The sequence below is a fragment of the Pongo abelii genome, chromosome 18 (genome assembly GCF_028885655.2).
Source record: "Pongo abelii isolate AG06213 chromosome 18, NHGRI_mPonAbe1-v2.0_pri, whole genome shotgun sequence".
Taxonomy (NCBI): Eukaryota; Metazoa; Chordata; class Mammalia; order Primates; family Hominidae; genus Pongo; species Pongo abelii.
This window is the reverse complement of record NC_072003.2, coordinates 56,468,049-56,485,073: the sequence shown is the minus strand read 5'-3', so window position 1 is coordinate 56,485,073 and position 17,025 is coordinate 56,468,049. Positions and strand designations below refer to the sequence as shown.

Below are 17,025 nucleotides of genomic sequence, written 5' to 3'. Positions count from 1 at the left end.
GAGAACAGTATGGAGGTTCCTCAAAAAACTAAAAACAGAACTACCATATGATCCAGCAATTCTGCTGCTAGGTATATACCAAAAAGAAAGGAAATTAGTATATCAAAGAAATATCTGCAATCTCATGTTTATTGCAGCACTATTCACAATAGCCAAGATTTGGAATCAACCTAAGTGTCCAACGAGAGACAAATGAATAAAGAAAATGTGGCACATATACATAATGGAGTACTGTTCAGCCACGAAAAAGAATGAGATCTTGTCATTTACAATAACATGGATGGAATTGTAGGATATGATGTTAAGTGAAATAAGTCAGGCACAGAAAGACAAACTTTGCGTGTTCTCACTAATTTTTGTGGGAGCTAAAAACAACTGAACTCATGAAGATAGAAAATAGAAGGATGGTTACCAGAGGCTGGGAAAGGTAGTGGGGGTGGGGGAGAAATGGGGTTGGTTAATGGGAATATAGCTGGATAGAATGAAGAACACCTAGTATTTGACAGCATAACAGGATGACTACAGTCAACAATAATTTATAGTACATTTAAAAATAACTAAAAGTGCAAAACAAAGAAATTTTAAAACACCAAAAGAGTATAATTGGAATGTTTGTAACACAAATAAATGATAAATGCTTGAGGGGACAGATATCCTGTTTACTCTGATGTGGTAATTACTCATTGTATGACTGTATCAAAATATCTCATGTGCTCCAAAAATATGTATTACTACATATCCATTAAAAATAATCCCCCTGGAAGGTAAAACACACTGATTTTTCATACATTAAAAATAAACGAACAAATAAGTTAGTGCTACCCTAGTCAAGGAGTAGAGGTGCTCGTAAATGGCAGAATAGGTGAGGAGACATAGCCAGAGGTTTGCTGCTGCACTGCCATTTGAAGATCAATCAAACAAATGCTAGAAAAGGCAGCACTGCTAGATTTATGCTTCCATTCCCTAGAGTATCATTTTGTATGAACAAAATCCAAATTGCACTCTTTCAGAATTATTCTTTAACTGGCACTTCACAGGCTGTGCATGAAGCTCCTCCCCACAATATTGGGGTAACAGTGGGGGTGGATTTACATGTCCAGTTATGCTTTAGCATAGTATTAACCATGGATGGGGGAGTGAGGGTACAGAAGTATACAGGTTGATCACTCTTAATCTGCAAATCCAAAATGCTCCAAAATCCAATACTTTTTGAGTGCAGACATGAGGCTCAAAGGAAATGCTCAATGGAGGGTTTCAGATTTTTTGATTAGGGATGCTTAACCTGGTATCTGCAAATACTCCAAAATCTGAAAAAATGTGAAATCTGAAATACTGTCAGTCCCAAGCATTTCAGATAAATTCTACCTATAAGAGAAACTCAACCTATAGTAGTTTTTGTAACAGCAGCCCTTGGAGGAGGAAAAGAGAAAAATCAGGAACAATTCTCATGGTGTAGGTAAGACATGACTTGGGTTTTGAAGAGCAAAGTTGGGAAAGGGAGAGAAGTAAAGAGGGAATTCCAAGTGAGGGGAATAGGTCCAGAGGCAGGAATCATCAGGACCTGTTTGTAGGACAGTGAGATGACTTGTGTTGGAAAGAGCTGGTTAGACAGTGCCATATAATTAAGGGCTTTGATGCAGCAGGAAACTGGGTGCCAGTAAAGGTTTTTGAACAGGAAAATGCTGGAATAGAAGCACACCATGTAATTCTGGTCTAAAGGGTCTCTAAGATACTTTTCTGCTAGAATATATCCAACCTGCCAGTAGAGGTCCTTGTAAGGACTCATACTTACCATTGCAAAAGGAAGACCAGTGAGCCTATGAAAGAAATGAGTCTGGAAATGGAAACAGACATTTTAATAAAGGACAACTCCCACTTACAGAGATTGTCTAAGCTCCACTGGGCACAGAAACCAACTTGACGTTTCAGATAATCAGGATCATTAGCCCAGGACTCCAATGTGACAAGCCGGTCACTAATACTGGATTCAGAAATAGTCAATTTATTTTCACCTGTTTGGAAAGACATAATCCTTGAATTAACAATGAAAGGGTAGAATGATCTGCTCAGCAAATTAGTATTGTTAAGGAGGGGAAGAGGCAATTAAAGAATTGGAGACTAGATTAGACTTCAATTAAAATTTCTAGGGATAACATAGCCAAAGAGCTTTGACTATTTTCTTTTCCTTTTTTTTAGTCACAGGGTCTCTGTTGCCTAGGCTGGAGTGCAGTGACACAACTATGGCTGACTGTAACCTTGAACTACTGGGCTCAAGTGATCCCCCCGCCTCAGCATCCCAAGTAGCTAGGAACATAGGTGCATGCCACTATGCCTGGCTGATTTTTTAAAATTTTTTGTAGAGATTGAGTCTTGCTATGCTGCCCACCCTGGTCTCGAATTCCTGGCCTGAAGCAATCCTCTAGCCTTAGCCTCCCAAAGTGCTGGGATTATGGGCAAGAGCCACCATATTTTTTTCTAGAAACTAGCAATCGCATCACTAAATTTTTGGCTATAAAAAGTGAGTAATCATGGTTACCAACTTTTGATTCTTAGGTGAGAAAATCCTTGCCTTTGTCCCTGTTAATACTTCATTGGCTTTAACGTGTCTATCCAGATGAAAACAGAATGTATGCCCATCTGATGGGGTTCAAAGTGTAGGCTCATCCAGTAACTAAGAAAAATAAAATTTTTAACAACCAATACAGCAGATCATTAGTGCAAGAAGTCACTATACCTACTTGTCTGTGCAAACTTTTCCAGTGCGATAAGTGCAAAAAGCATGACTGTGGGGTGGGACTGTAACTTCTGAAAAACAACAAAAGATAAAAAAAAAAAAAATCATTCCCCTGCAGAGGTGGCAAGTTATCAGTTTCATTTCCTTGCCCAATATGTGCTAGATGTTTTTTTGAGTGGTCAGAAAAGTTTCATTCATTCAAGCTCTCAATTATACATTTGGCTAATAATGTTAGTAATGAACTGGACAGTCTCTCTTAATCTTGTATTTTTTTCTTAAAGTCACTAGGTTAATTTATAGATTTGGAAATTTCAAAAGTATCCTGTTAAATACACTATGTTATTTTACTTAGTAAAACTTATATTAGGGCTTTGTTAAATAAAATATTCATTCTCACATTCATTTATGCAAGCCAAACAGAAACCTAGAATTATAAACTAAAAATGATCTTTTACTTAGAATCCTAAAAAGAACCACTTATTACTAACAAGTTGCAAAATTATAAATAATTAACAATTAATGGCTCAGTTTTTAAGCTGTTCCCTGAAAGGAATTCTACAAATACTGATGGTAGACAGGAGAAAGCAACAAGTGAACTCTTTTAGTTACATTGAAGTTCATGTCACGTGAGTTCCCCTTTAAGGAAAGGTCTATCTGTTGAACATGACACCTTCTCATAGCCGTGCTTTCCCTACTGCTACATTGGGAGCCACCAGAGGAGCTCCAGAACATCAGATGATTCCCACTCACTTCCCTGGTACCCCCTAAGTTTTGGAAACCTCACATAACCACCATCCCTGCTGCTGGAAAGCCTATTCAGCATTCTATTTCTTCTCATATCCATCTAAATCCCTCTGCCTGGCTTTTCGGGCCCTGAACTCTTTCTAGCTGGCTACTCAGTCTGTGTCCTATCTCTGAACACTGTCTTCTCTCATCAGACAATTCTCTGTCTCTGGGCTTCTGCCTGTGATGTTCCCTTCGCTAAGAAACCAATTTTTTCCCTCCTCTGGGCACAATGAAATCCTCATCTTATGGCATGACCCAGCTGAGGGTCCACCTTCATCAGAAAGTCTGACTTTCATGACACCCTGGCTCTCATTACCCCCACCACCCACCTCCCTCACCTTCTCATTTAGGCCTTTTTTTTTTTTTTTTTTTTTTTTGAGATGGAGTCTCGCTCTGTCACCCAGGCTGGAGGGCAGTGGGGAGATCTCAGCTAACTGTAATCTCTGCCTTCTGGGTTCAAGTGAATTCCTGCCTCAGCCTCCTGAGTAGCTGGGACTACACACACATGCCACCATGCCCAGCTAATTTTTGTATTTTTAGTAGGGACCAGGTTTCGCCATGTTGGCCAGGCTGGTCTTGAACTCCTGACCTCAGGTGACCAGCCCACCTCAGCCTCCCAAAATGCTGGGCTTATAGGTATGAGCCACCGTGCCTAGCCCTCATTTAGTCTTGATGAAATACTTTCTCCCATGATCACATCCTGTGATAAAATGGAGGCTAATTACCTTGTCTGAGTAGTTTTGTTTCCTCTACTAACCAATAAACCTCTTGAAATCAAAGGACTGCCATGTTGTATCCCCAGAGTGCTCATTGAGAGTAAGGTAAGTGTTTTAAGCACGTATCAGTGGGTATTGACAAATAAGAGTTTTCAGACCAGAGTTTTGAAAAAGGCCAATGCTCACTAGGCTTACAAAAGTAACTTTTAAAAATACAGACCATTCAAGACCACAGGCCAGAACTATGAGAGATCTGAGGGCACAGCCTCAGCAAACCAGAAGCTTCACAGACAATATATTAAATACTCCAGTGACAACAGTTTTAAGAAGAGTAGCAGTGAGGGGGAGGGCAGGGAGGAGTAGAGATTTATATATACTGGGAATCTGACTTGATGGCCTCCTGGCTTGGAACGCCATGTAATTTTGTTTCTACTGTGGAGGTCCCTATTACCATTTGGCAAACTCAAGGAACATGCAAAAGAGCCAATCATAGCAGCTATCTTATGACTAAATTTAAAACCAGACCAACTCAGCTGTTTTTGCTGGTTGGGATAAATTCCAATCCCACTCTCTTTTTTAAACATAGGAGGGAATAAATAAGCACTCGGGAAACACCTGCAAATAAAATTTACAATTGATTCCATTCTCTGTGCCAGTGGCTATGCCAGCAATTTGAGAAAATGCACAGTTCTAGATGATGCCCACTTCTAGATGACTAAGAATAAATAGTTTTGATGTCTCACTTACCAGACACTGTAGCAAATATTCCAGTATTCCTGGGCTAAGTAAACCTATACTTGCAGGACCTAGACAAATACAACAAACACTTGATATAATTAAAATGCCAGATTAGTTTAAATCACTGGCAACAATCAAATTGTTTTGGTAGAACTCTTTCACACACATTATCTTATTCAAGCCTCCTGCTCTGAGGTAGAAAATAGTACGAGCCCCATTTCACAGTTAAGCAAGTGAGCCCACAGAGTGAAGCAACTAACTCCAGGGCACTTGGCGAGCACATGGGAGAGTCCAAACCGGTAGCCACATGTTCTGATTTCTAATCCATTGTTTCTTCCACAATATGTGATGTAAGTAGCTGAGCTATGCCCCTATACTTTGCTGTTAACTTTCTTAAAATGGGTAACATTCATAAACAAATTAAATATCTGCTTCTCAGGAACTGCTCCAACCAGAAGTTCCTTTTCCTCTCCCTCTACCTTGTATGTCTTCATAATCTAGCTAAATTTTATAAAGTGTGTATATATGCAAATTATATATTGTATACACACATACATATCTTTGTTATGCTGAATTTAGCTTTTTTCCCCTTTTTTCTTTTCCTTGCTCCTTATTCTTAAAGCAAATAAGCACAACTTCTTTCTTTTAAAATTTCCCCTGAAAATCCACAAAGCTAAATTAAATTGCATTCACCTCTGTAGCCTTTCAGTAATTTTCTTCCAGTTAGTCTATGTCTCTCAATATCATTTTTAAGAGATTTCTTTCTGGTATAGCAGTTTGATCAAAGACATACAGTACAAATTTCCCTTTAATGTCAAACAACTTAAGATCTTCCACTGTGGAGTCTCCCAAAGTTACCTGCTAGTTTCTCGGCCAAGCAGCCTAGGACTGCAGATGTGTTCCTGTGTTTGGCAGGATGGCTTGAGTCCTGGCAAGCTACTTCTCCATTTAAATTGAGAATTTCAGTCAATTTCTGGAGTGCATCCTAAAACAAAAAATACAAGTGGGTTTGACCCATATACGACACAGGTTGTTTTCCCAGGCTCATTTTTTTTTTGAGACAAAAGCTATAACCAGCACTTTGGGAGGCCGAGGCGGGCGGATCACGAGGTCGAGAGTTCGACACCAGCCTGGCCAACATGGTGAAACCCCATCTCTACTAAGAATACAAAAATTAGCCGGGTGTGGTGGTGTGCGCCTGTAATCCCAGCTACTCAGGAGGCTTAGGCAGGAGAATCACTTGAACCTGGGAGGTGGAGGTTGCAGTGAGCCGAGATCGTGCCGCTGCACTCCAGCCTGGACGATAGAGCAAGGCTCCGTCTCAGGGGGGGTGGGGGGAGCTATAACCAGGTGTTAAATAAACTCAGAATGACCATATAAAAATTATACAATGTACCCCAATGATATCATTGATGGGAAATATCTGATCAACCTGAAAGTCTCCTTACATGACTTACTAGATTCCATTTCATTCAGAATGCTTAAGTTGTATCAAATATATGCTACATATTCTTGAATCACTAAACAGATTAAACCCACTCAGATGCCGTTATGAAAACATTAAAGGCTAGTGATGTTGAAGTAAAAAGTTACTTTAAAAAAAAGTTTTACTAAGCAAAAACAAATCCCAGCAGAGTTTTCTTCTTTTCTTTTTGCTCTTGCTCTGTTTCCCAGGCTGGTGTGCAGTGAAGTGATCATGGCTCACTGTAGCCTTTACCTCCTGGGCTCAAGTGATCCTCCCGCTTCAGCCTACCTCATAGCTGGGACTACAGGCACATGTCACAGTGCCCAGATAATTTTAATTTTCTGTAGAGATGGGGATCTCATTATGTTGCCCAGGCTGGTCTTGAACTCCTGGCCTTAAGTGATCCTCCTGCTTCAGCCCCCAAAAGTTTTGGGATTATAGGCATGAACCACTGCACCCCGCCCCAACAGAGTTGAAGGCAAATTGAAACAGGCACCTCTTATAAGCCTAGGCAAAAGTCAATTCATTGGTGACTAGGCTAAAGACTTTCCCCTTCTGTCCACAATGTTTTTCAGCACTGGGCTTAAACAGATGAATGAAAATGCCAGAATTGAGGCTGGGCACAGTGGCTCATGCCTGTAATCCCAGCACTTTGGGAGGCCAAGGTGGGAGGATGCTTGAGCCCAGGAGTTTGAGACCAGTCTGGGCAACATAGCAAGACTCCATCTTAAAAATGAAAGATGCCAGAATCCAAAAAAAGAAAAAAAGAAAAAAAAAGCACTCTGTAAAACACATGGACTAAGGCAATGAAAGTTCAATGCTTTTGTTCTATGTAAAGGATAACCAACGTTACACTAATCATTAATACATTTGAGTAAGATTCAAAACTGCTTTCAGTTTTAACTTTTTGTTGTTGTTGTTGTTGAGACAGAGTCTCACTCTGTCGCCCAGGCTGGAGTGCAGTGGTGCAATCTCAGCTCACTGCAGCCTCCACCTTCCGAGTTCAAGTGATTCTCCTGCCTCAGCCTCCTAAGTAGCTGGGATTACAGGTGCACGCCATCGTGCTGGCTAATTTTTGTATTTTTAGTAGAGATGAGGTTTCACCATGTTGGCCAGGCTGGTCTTGAACTCCTGACCTCAAGTGATCTGTCTGCCTTGGCCTCCCAAAGTGCTGGGATTACAGGCATGAGCCACCGTGCCCGGCTTTTTTTTTTTTTTTTTTTTTTTTTAACAGAGACAAGGTCTCACTATGTTGCTCAGGCTGGTATCAAACTCCTGAGCTTAACTGATCCTCCTGCCTTGGTCTCCCAAAGTGCAGGGATCACAGGCATGAGCCAGTACGTCCAGCGCAGTTTTTCCTCTTAATAAAAAACATTCTTAAAACTTTTGTTATGAGGAAATTGCTTAGAGAAAGATAAGAAAATCAGCTCAGCAACTCAACATTCTCTTCTAGCTTCTGAATAAAGATCACCACCTCAGATACAAATACTTCTTTTTTTAACCAGGCTGGAGTGCAATAACGCAATCTTGTCTCACTGTAATCTCGACCTCTTGAGTACAAGTGATCCTCCCACCTCAGCCTCCTGAGCAGCTGGGACTATAGGCATGCACCACAACACCCTGTTAACTTTTGGATTTTTTTGTAGAAACAGGGTTTCACCATGTTGCCAGGCTGGTCTTGAACTCCTGGACTCAAACAATCTGCCTGCTTTGGCCTCCCAAAGTGTTGAGATTACAAGCGTGAGCCACTGCGCCCAACCTAAATGCTTCTTCTTCTTTTTTTTTTGTTTTTTTGAGACAGAGTTTCGCTTTGTTGCCCAGGCTGGAGTGCAGTGGCACGATCTCAGCTCACTGCAACCTCTACCTCCCAGGTTCAAACAATTCTTGTGCCTCAGCCTCCTGAGTACTGGGATTACAGGTGCCTGCCACCACTCCTGGCTGATTTTTAGTAGAGACGGGGTTTCACCATGCTGTTCAGGCTGGTCTCGAACTCCTGACCTCAGGTGATCCACTCACCTCAGCCTCCCAAAGTGCTAGATTACAGGTGTGAACCACCGCGCCCGGCCTTAAATGCTTCTATTTTTAACATTTTAAAAATTTTAACCTAGGCTGGGCACAGTGGCTTACATGTATAATCCCAACACTTTGAGAAGCCAAGATGGGAGGATCCCTTGAGCCCAGGAGTTCAAAATCAGCCTGGGCAACATAGTGAGACCCTTTATCTACAAAAAATAAAAAAAATTTAGCTAGGTGTGGTGATGCACGCCTGTAGTCCAGCAACATGGGAAGCTGAGGCAAGAGGATCACTTGAACCTGAGAGGTTGAGGATACAGTGAGCCATGACTGTGCTACTGAACTCCAGCCTAGACGGGGCCGGGGGAGGAAGGGAGGCAAGAAGGAAAGGGAAGGAAGGAAGGGAGGGAGGGAGGGAGGGAGGGAGAGAGGGACAGAGGGAAAGAAAGAAAGAAGAAAAAAAAGCAATTAAATAAAGCCTTGATAGAGAATGTGGCGGGGCATAGTGGCTCACGCCTACAATCCCAGCACTTTGGGAGGCTGAGGTGGGCTGACTGCTTGAGCCCAGGAGTTTCAAGACCAACCTGGGCAACATGATGAAACCCCATCTCTAAAAAAAAATACAAAATTAGCCAGACATGGGGTCATGCACCTATGGTCCCAGCTACATGGGAGGCTGAGGTGGGAGGATCACCTGAGCCTAGGGAGGTTGCAGCTGCAGTGAGCTGAGATCGCTCTGCTGCACTCCAGCCTGGGTGACAAAGTAAGACCCTGTTTCAAAATAAATAAATAAAAAGACAGAGGGCTGGGTGCAGTGGCTCATGCCTGTAGTCCCAGCACTTTGGGAGGAGGCCAAGGCAGGTGGATCACCTGAGGTCAGGAGTTCAAGACCAGCCTGGCCAACATAGTGAAATCCCGTTTCTACTAAAAATCCAAAAATCAGCCAGGTGTGGTGGCGGGTGCCTGTAATCCCAGCTACTTGGGAGGCTGAGGCAGGTGAATCGCTTGCACCCGGGAGGCGGAGGTTGCAGTGAGCCAAGATCATGTCATTGCACTCCAGCCTGGGCAACAGAGCGAGACTCTTGTCTCAAAAGAGGAAAAGAAAAAAAAAGAGGACATAATTCTTCATAATACAAAATAAATTTACATAATAAAATCAATACTGAATAAAACAGACCCCAAATGTATAAAGATGAAACACATTACATCAAATGTTCTTTGTGGTCATTTATCCTGTGCTTAAGCACAAATGATAGTTTCATAAAAGATAAGTATTAACTTACTTTAGTGGGCAATGGACATTCATCTAGTAACAATGTTATAACAGCTGGTCCCAGTGGATCTTCCAGTGGAATAACTCTAATTAAAGACTGGACAACATCCAACCATCCTTCATCTAAGAGCAAATCAAGAAGATTATATGATGGAGTCACTATTTTTAAAATGTGAAAATATGTCACACCAGATCAATTCACATTAAAAGAAAGACTTTTGGTCTATAGATTTTTAGCAGCTAATATTTGGCATGGACATAATCATCAATTGCTAGTCATCGTGGTGGAGTAAAAACATCTTAAGTTACAGGAGTCTGGTGATTTATGGGTACCTTTATTTGGAAAAAGGTTAAGCTATGGTCTTGTGCTCTCACATTAAAATAGTTTTAAGCATCTTATTTACTACATAGGAGTTAACTGAGAAAATGAAGTATACTCACCCGTTGGCTTTGTTTTCAGAATGATACTTAGGAAACTAAGGAACAAAAAATATCTTTGGCCAGGGGCTGTGGCTCACACCTGTAATCCCAGCACTTTAGGAGGCTGAGGCAGGAGGATCCCTTGAGCCCAAGAGTACAAGACCAGGCTGGGCAATATGGTGAAATTCTGTCTCTACAAAAAACAGAAAAATTGCTGGGTATTGTGGCATGCGCCTGTGGTGCTAGCTACTTGAGAAGCTGAGGTGGGGTGATCACCTGGGCCAGGGTAGTTTGAGGCTGTAGTTGAGCTGTGATCGTGCCACTGCACTCCAGCCTGGGCAAAAGAGTGAGACTCTGTCTCAAAAAAAAAAAAAAAAAAAAAAAATATATATATATATATATATATAGTCTCCTCTCCATTCCACAACAGTATGGTGAAAGATCCATCAATGCCAAAAAAAAAAAAGGATATAATATGCATTGCCTATTATACCTACTCAGGGAAATTTCCATACAGTAAGGGCTTTTTTCATTGTTATGTATGCTGTATTTTTGGAGTCTTTTATCTCAAAACAAAACAAAAAACAAAAGGTGGCTGCTTTTATTCGTTATTATATATTCATTATAAAGTAATAAAAACAAAACGAAAAATACCTGTTTCTGCCATTTCGTGTAATGTTATCATTGAATAGGGAGGTTCCTGATCACTGGAAAAAAAAAATTCAAGGCATTAAACCTGAGGAAATAATAAATGACAATTCCAAATAAGAATTCAAACTTGAGGTGTGGAGGTAAAAACGGACAGAAGAAATGAACACAAATGTAAGGAAAGAGATAGAAGAGACAATCTGAGCTATGACCTGTAAGGATGAATGTATACCATATGTGCTAATTTTCAGTCACTGTCCACAATGACCCACAGACAAAATGGGCATGTGGGTACAGACAAGGACTACTATGTGTCCTGGGGTAAAAGCACAGGACTAAAACTGGAGATCACAGCCTACTCTCAGCTTTACACTCAGAGGCCCAGTGCCAACTGAGACAAGCCAGGAAGGTCAACATCATCTTCATACTTACCTCAGAGAAATGCCAGGAAGAGAGATGACAATCCCGGTTGAGGACTTATGGAAGCAAGGGCCTATATACACATCTTCATTTTGAAGTTTTCTTCTGGAAATACCACTACATGCTTATACTTCATAAAATGGTATTATAAGAAACAAAACCAAACTTAAGGAACTACTTAACATTCTAGAGATTGCTCCAAAGTGGCATTATACACCTTAATTCAGTGGTGTGATCCCAGAAATCTTTAAAAAGTCCTTCAGGGGAACTTCAATAATCAAATGTTTTCCATTAAACAATTCCAACTGCTTAAGAACTCACCACTTATTTGTTTACACATTGTGGATCTCTGTTTTACTGTGGAAAAAAAAAAAGCCCCAAAAACTATCATTTTAAGTCATTTAATCCTGAGAATAACCTTGTGATATGGGAATTAGTATGGTCATTTCAGGTACTCATTAGGTGCTGCCTGTTTCAACAATATAACTGACTGATGCAAACATTTCTGAAGAATGATCTGGCAATAATAAAATTAAGTATGCATATACCCAGCAGTTGTAGATAAATTTTTACACAGGTCCAAAAATCGATGCATATTTGCGCTGTTCACTGTAGTGCTGTTTGTAAGAACAAAAATTTGGCAGTAACCTAAGTGACCATCACCAGATGAAAATGTAACAAAATATAATACTTTCAGGCATACAAGGGAATACTCTGTAATAGTCAGAAGCAGTTGTAGATTTATATATAGCAACATAGATTTCAATGTTGAGAGAAGTTAAAAACAAAGAGGTTTGTATAACTATGTCACTCTCTTTTAAAATATTGCAAGGTGCCAAGCGTGGGGGCTCACATCTGCAGTCCCAGCACTTAAAGAGGCTGAAGCTGGACAAGCGCTTGAGTCCAGGTATTTGAGACCAGCCTTGGGCAACATCACAAGACCTGGCTCTACAAAAACTTTTTAAAAAATTAGCCAGGTGCAGTAGCACGCGCCTGTAGTCCAAGCTACTTAGGAGGCTGAGGTGGGAGGATGGTTTGAGTCCAGGAGGCTGAGGCTTCAGTGAGTCATGATCACGCCACTGTACGCCAGCCTGGGTGACAGAGTGAGACCCTGTCTCTTTAAAAACAAAACAAAACAAAAAAACTCTCTCTCTCTAAGTCTATTCCACACCCATTTTTCCAATGAGCTTAAATTAACATTGCTTGTGGTTTACTTCCTTATTTGGGAAGGACAACTTTTATTACAATTTGGTACAAGGGATTAAAAAAATTTTTTTAAATTAATTAATTTTTGAGACAGGGTCTTGTTCTATTGCCCAGGCTGGAGTGCAGTGGTGCGATCATAGCTCACTGCAGCTAGAAACTCCTGGACTCTAGCAGTACTCCGTTCTTAGAATCCTGAGTAGCTGGGATCACAGGCAAGCGCCATTGTACCTGGATAATTTTTAAATTTTTTTTGTAGAGATGGGGTCTCCCTATGTTGCCTAGGCTGGTCTTGAACTCCTGGCCTCCAGCTATCTTTCTACCTCAGCCTCTCAAAAGTGTTGGGATTACAGGTATGATCCATTGTGTCTGGCCAAAAAATTATTCTTCCTGAAGACTAACAAATGCTCCAGTATTTTACGGAAAAGTTTAATACAGCTCTAAAAATTCGTTTGTATTCACAGGTACACTCTGTTTTATGCTTAATTTTTGAGGAACTGAACGAAACTGGGTTTCTATAAATGTGATTATCAAATGTTTATATACTTAAATTTACTAGCAGGGCCTGAAGCAAAAAGAACACATAAGTAACTTTTTAAAAAATACTACCATCTACTGAGCAACTGTTAAGTACAAAGCTCCATACTGAATGCCTTATGTACATTATCTCATGATAATCCTTGTGGGAACAGTATTATCCCCCCATTTACAGATGAGAAATCTGAGGCTTCAAGAAGTAACTTACCCAATGTCACACAGTTAGTAAGGCACTGGGCCAGAACTTGAGCTAGGCCCATCATGGTTCTAAGCTTTGTGCTCTTAACTACTGAAGTATACAACTTTAAGTTAAATGTTTTTTTCTACTTGGATGCCCTTTAATTTCACTGTTATTCAATCTATGATTTTGTATTTAGAGGTAGACAAAGCAGAGGAAAAGACAAAACAGGTACAGGTGTGCCTTGCAGTATCAACTGACAAGCTTCCTAAATGGATTAAAGATAGTCAAATAAGGGATAAAGGATCAAATAAAGGATAATGAAAACTCTCCTTGACCTTAGTCCTTATGTTGCCAAGAGAAGTTGCCTGTAGCCATGTTCTTGGTAAAACAACTTATCTTGAATCTGAGGTCAGTGGAATAGACAGGCATGTACCATTAACAGTGAACCTTCATGAAACCATTTCCTATTGTAGCTAGCAACATAAACTCACTCCATATTTACTCTATTCTCTAAAAACATCATAGCTTTATAGTGTTTTCTGCTACAGAAACATTTAGACATTTCCAGACAGAGTAGATGACAGCAAGCAAAAACATCAAATCTTATCATTTACTCTGCCATTAAAGGAAAATTAAAATATTCTCCTTTGCCCTGTGAGCACAAGGCTTGGCGAGTATGTCCTAAAGGAACTGAAGGAGTCCTAAAGTCATGGTTCCTGGCAGAACACTTTTCATTCCACTGGAGGTGACTGTGAGTCAGATACTTACTTATCTACAAGAGTCCGTATTACTGCCAGTGTGTCCAACACTAGCCCATCCACATTTTGTTTCTTTCTCCTTGGCTCATGTGGTCCTCGGCCCCTCCTTGGTGGCCGAACAGGGTCCCGTGGTTGGCTCCTTGTGTCAGCAGTGGGTACTGCACTGTTCTCGGCCTGTTGCTGCTGGGTGTCAACACTGTCATCTGTTCCACTGTCATCTCGGCAGATACAGGAATTACCCATGGTAGTAGTGGCACCTCCAGTCCCTAGGAAGTGGGCTATGTGCTCTTCGAGAGTCAACAACAGACCCTGGCCAAGGCTTCTGCTCGCTAAGAACACGGCCCAACCAAAGACGATCATTTAGGTAGTTTTCAGTTTTCCAAGTACTGTTTTCATAATCTGGAGTTGAGGAATTTGCATCCTATTTGTTTTTAACAACTGAATGCCAAAGAAAGTTGCAGAGCTTATTCCCAACATTATCAACTACAGGGAATTCTGGTCATCCAATGGCAGTTCTAAAAGAAAATGAGAAAAAGGAAAATGAGTAAAAGATTCTTGACCACTTAATTACTCAAATTTTCCTAGTCTGATTTTATAGATATTAGGATTCTAATGAAGAATTATCTTTGGTTATTGTTATAGGTTTCCAATACAAAGAGATAGCTTTGGATAACAGAATTAGCAATCAATCAATAATTTCTTTTTATCATTCTGTTACAAAGTTGATTGCCAAACCATATTCTTACAGACCAGAGGAGTTATCATTGATTTTTTTAAAACCACATGTATAGTTTTTCCTATCTATATAGAAATACATTAGAAGGATGTGTGCATTTTTTTTCCAAGGGCCCCTTTTATCACAAAAAAAGAGTTGTCTTTCTGTGTAAGAGGTAGGTGTTAAAAAGAGAAAAATCTTTAAAAAAACGAATTATCTCCTTACTTTAAACCCATAAGATAATTTAACAAGTTTTAAATAAAATAATTACAGACGTTTGTTGTTAAAAAAAAAGTTACGATACAAATATGATAGCACCATTTGATATCAAGAAGAATAAAAGCATCGAGTTCTCCATTGGAAGCTCACTCAAGAACTGACAGAATTCATACAAGTTGTTGCAAAGTGTTTCTGTTATGTAAGCAAGGCTTTGTTTTGGGAAAGGAAAACTGATATCACAAAAGTTGTATTTTCACAATGATCAGTTTGTAGCACATGTCTGTTACAAAGTTCAGAATAAGATGCACCAATTTATCTTTGCCTGAAAATACTGACTAAGCACCTTGTGCCAGGCACCACGCTGGACTAGGAGAATAAAGATGAATAAGGAATAGTTCCTGCCCTCCAGGAATTCATGGATGGCCATTCTCATCCCACAAAGTATGTTTATCATTAAAAACCTAATGAAAGAACCAGCTCTTCAAGAAGCTGGTAAAATCTGTTAGATTCTGGAAGGAAATAAAGATTTAGAAATAGGAGACCTACATGGGCTGGTAGCAAAAAGTAAAAAGACTGACATCTGGAGAATAGGCCACATAAGGAATAGACTATGCTAGTGTGTAGTCTCTACACAACATTTGGCTAGTTACAATTAATTCCTCATACCTTGAGCACTGACCAGGAATAATATAAACAAAATTTATAATTCAGTGGAATTAGAAGAGAAATATTACTTCCATTATTTTATTTGTTTATTTATTTACTTATTTTTGAGGAGTCTTGCTCTATCACCCAGGCTGGAGTGCAGCGGTATGATCTTGGCTCACTGCAACCTCTACCTCCTGGGTTCAAGCAATTCTCCTACCTCAGCCTCCCGAGTAACTGGGACTACAGGTGCTGCCACCACACCCAGCCAGTTTTTATATTTTTAGTAGAGACAGGGTTTCACCATGTTGGCCACGAACTCCTGACCTCAGGCTATCTGCCCACCTCGGCCTCCCAAAGTGCTGGGATTACAGGTGTGAGCCACTGTGCCCAGCCTATTTCCATTATTTTAGACAGATTCATGGCAAATTCTTTTTATTTTCCCAGTTTGATTACTGCTACAGGGGAAACATAGAAGAAAAAGAGAAAAATGGAGACAGAAAGTCTTCACATATATATATTTATATATATAATCATATGTAATAAAATATATATAAAGAGGGAGGAGGCAAAGGGAAGGGAGAGAAAAGAATGGAATGGGATGGAACAAGACAGGAGAAAGAAAAGGATAAAGGAAATGAGAGGCAACAGATGTTTTCGCTATTAAGACAGCAATGGCTGGGCCAAGTGATACCACAGATGTTCTTGGTTCCCCCAAACCACTCGGGCTGTCTTCAAAATTTGGAGGTTGTACTGAAAAGGATGTGACTGAAGTATATAGGTAGGAGTATAATGCAAGGATCAGCTGGAAATAGCTTTTTAAAAGAACACATTCTAAACCAGCAGAGTCGAAGTAACAACATTGCCATTACTGTGGGGATCAGAGTATGATTTGCTTTAGAGGGTAGATAACTAAGAGATTTCAATGCTTAAAAGAACAGACGAAACAGAAATCAGATATAGGAATAACTCTTTAAAGGGTCCCTGAAATGAATTTCTACAGATCTTATAAATTATGCTGGTTTCTGAGAAAGATGAAAAAGCAACATTTAAGAAGCTATGCTCTGGGTCCTCTCACAGAAATTTCACTAAGGCACTGTTAGAATATTTCAGGTGAAGAGAGGTAAACGATTCAAGGTTTTTGGACAGGTCTGGCTCTGGGCCAGTAGGTCAGATGATTGTGCCACTGGAGTATTTACTTGAAATCGTATTTTATTAAAAAAAAAATCTTTATCTAGAAACCTTAAAATATACACATTCATTTCTAAAACCTAAATGCTGCACAGGCCTATGGAATGTGAAACTTCCTCTTCTGCTCCACCTAGCCCATGCCTTTCCCAGAGATAACTAACCTCTTAAAAGCTTCATATGTTTGCCTCCACATCTATTATTATATACTTTCAAACTAGCTTTTTCTTTTTTTTTTTTTTTTTGAGATGGAGTCTCACTCTGTCGCCCAGGCTGGAGTGCAATGGTACGATCTCGGCTCACTGCAACCTCTGCCTCCCAGGTTCAAGTGATTCTCCTGCCTCAGCCTCCTGAGTAGCTGGGATT

The 17,025-nt window shown here is 40.2% G+C and overlaps 1 protein-coding gene across 4 annotated transcripts in view; it reads right to left on the bottom strand.

The window, feature by feature from the left end:
* Window positions 1–17,025, bottom strand: part of RSPRY1 (ring finger and SPRY domain containing 1) — a 51,098-nt gene that overhangs the window by 21,155 nt on the left and 12,918 nt on the right. For all 4 annotated transcript variants that reach the window (XM_009250753.3, XM_009250754.4, NM_001132707.1 and 1 more), the window contains 7 exon segments: window positions 13,903–14,407; window positions 10,800–10,852; window positions 9,736–9,848; window positions 5,833–5,959; window positions 4,984–5,042; window positions 2,739–2,805; window positions 1,881–2,012 (listed from right to left, as the gene is read on the bottom strand). In XM_009250753.3, coding sequence (XP_009249028.1) covers window positions 1,881–2,012; window positions 2,739–2,805; window positions 4,984–5,042; window positions 5,833–5,959; window positions 9,736–9,848; window positions 10,800–10,852; window positions 13,903–14,252 — 901 coding nt within the window. In that variant the 5' untranslated portion in view covers window positions 14,253–14,407.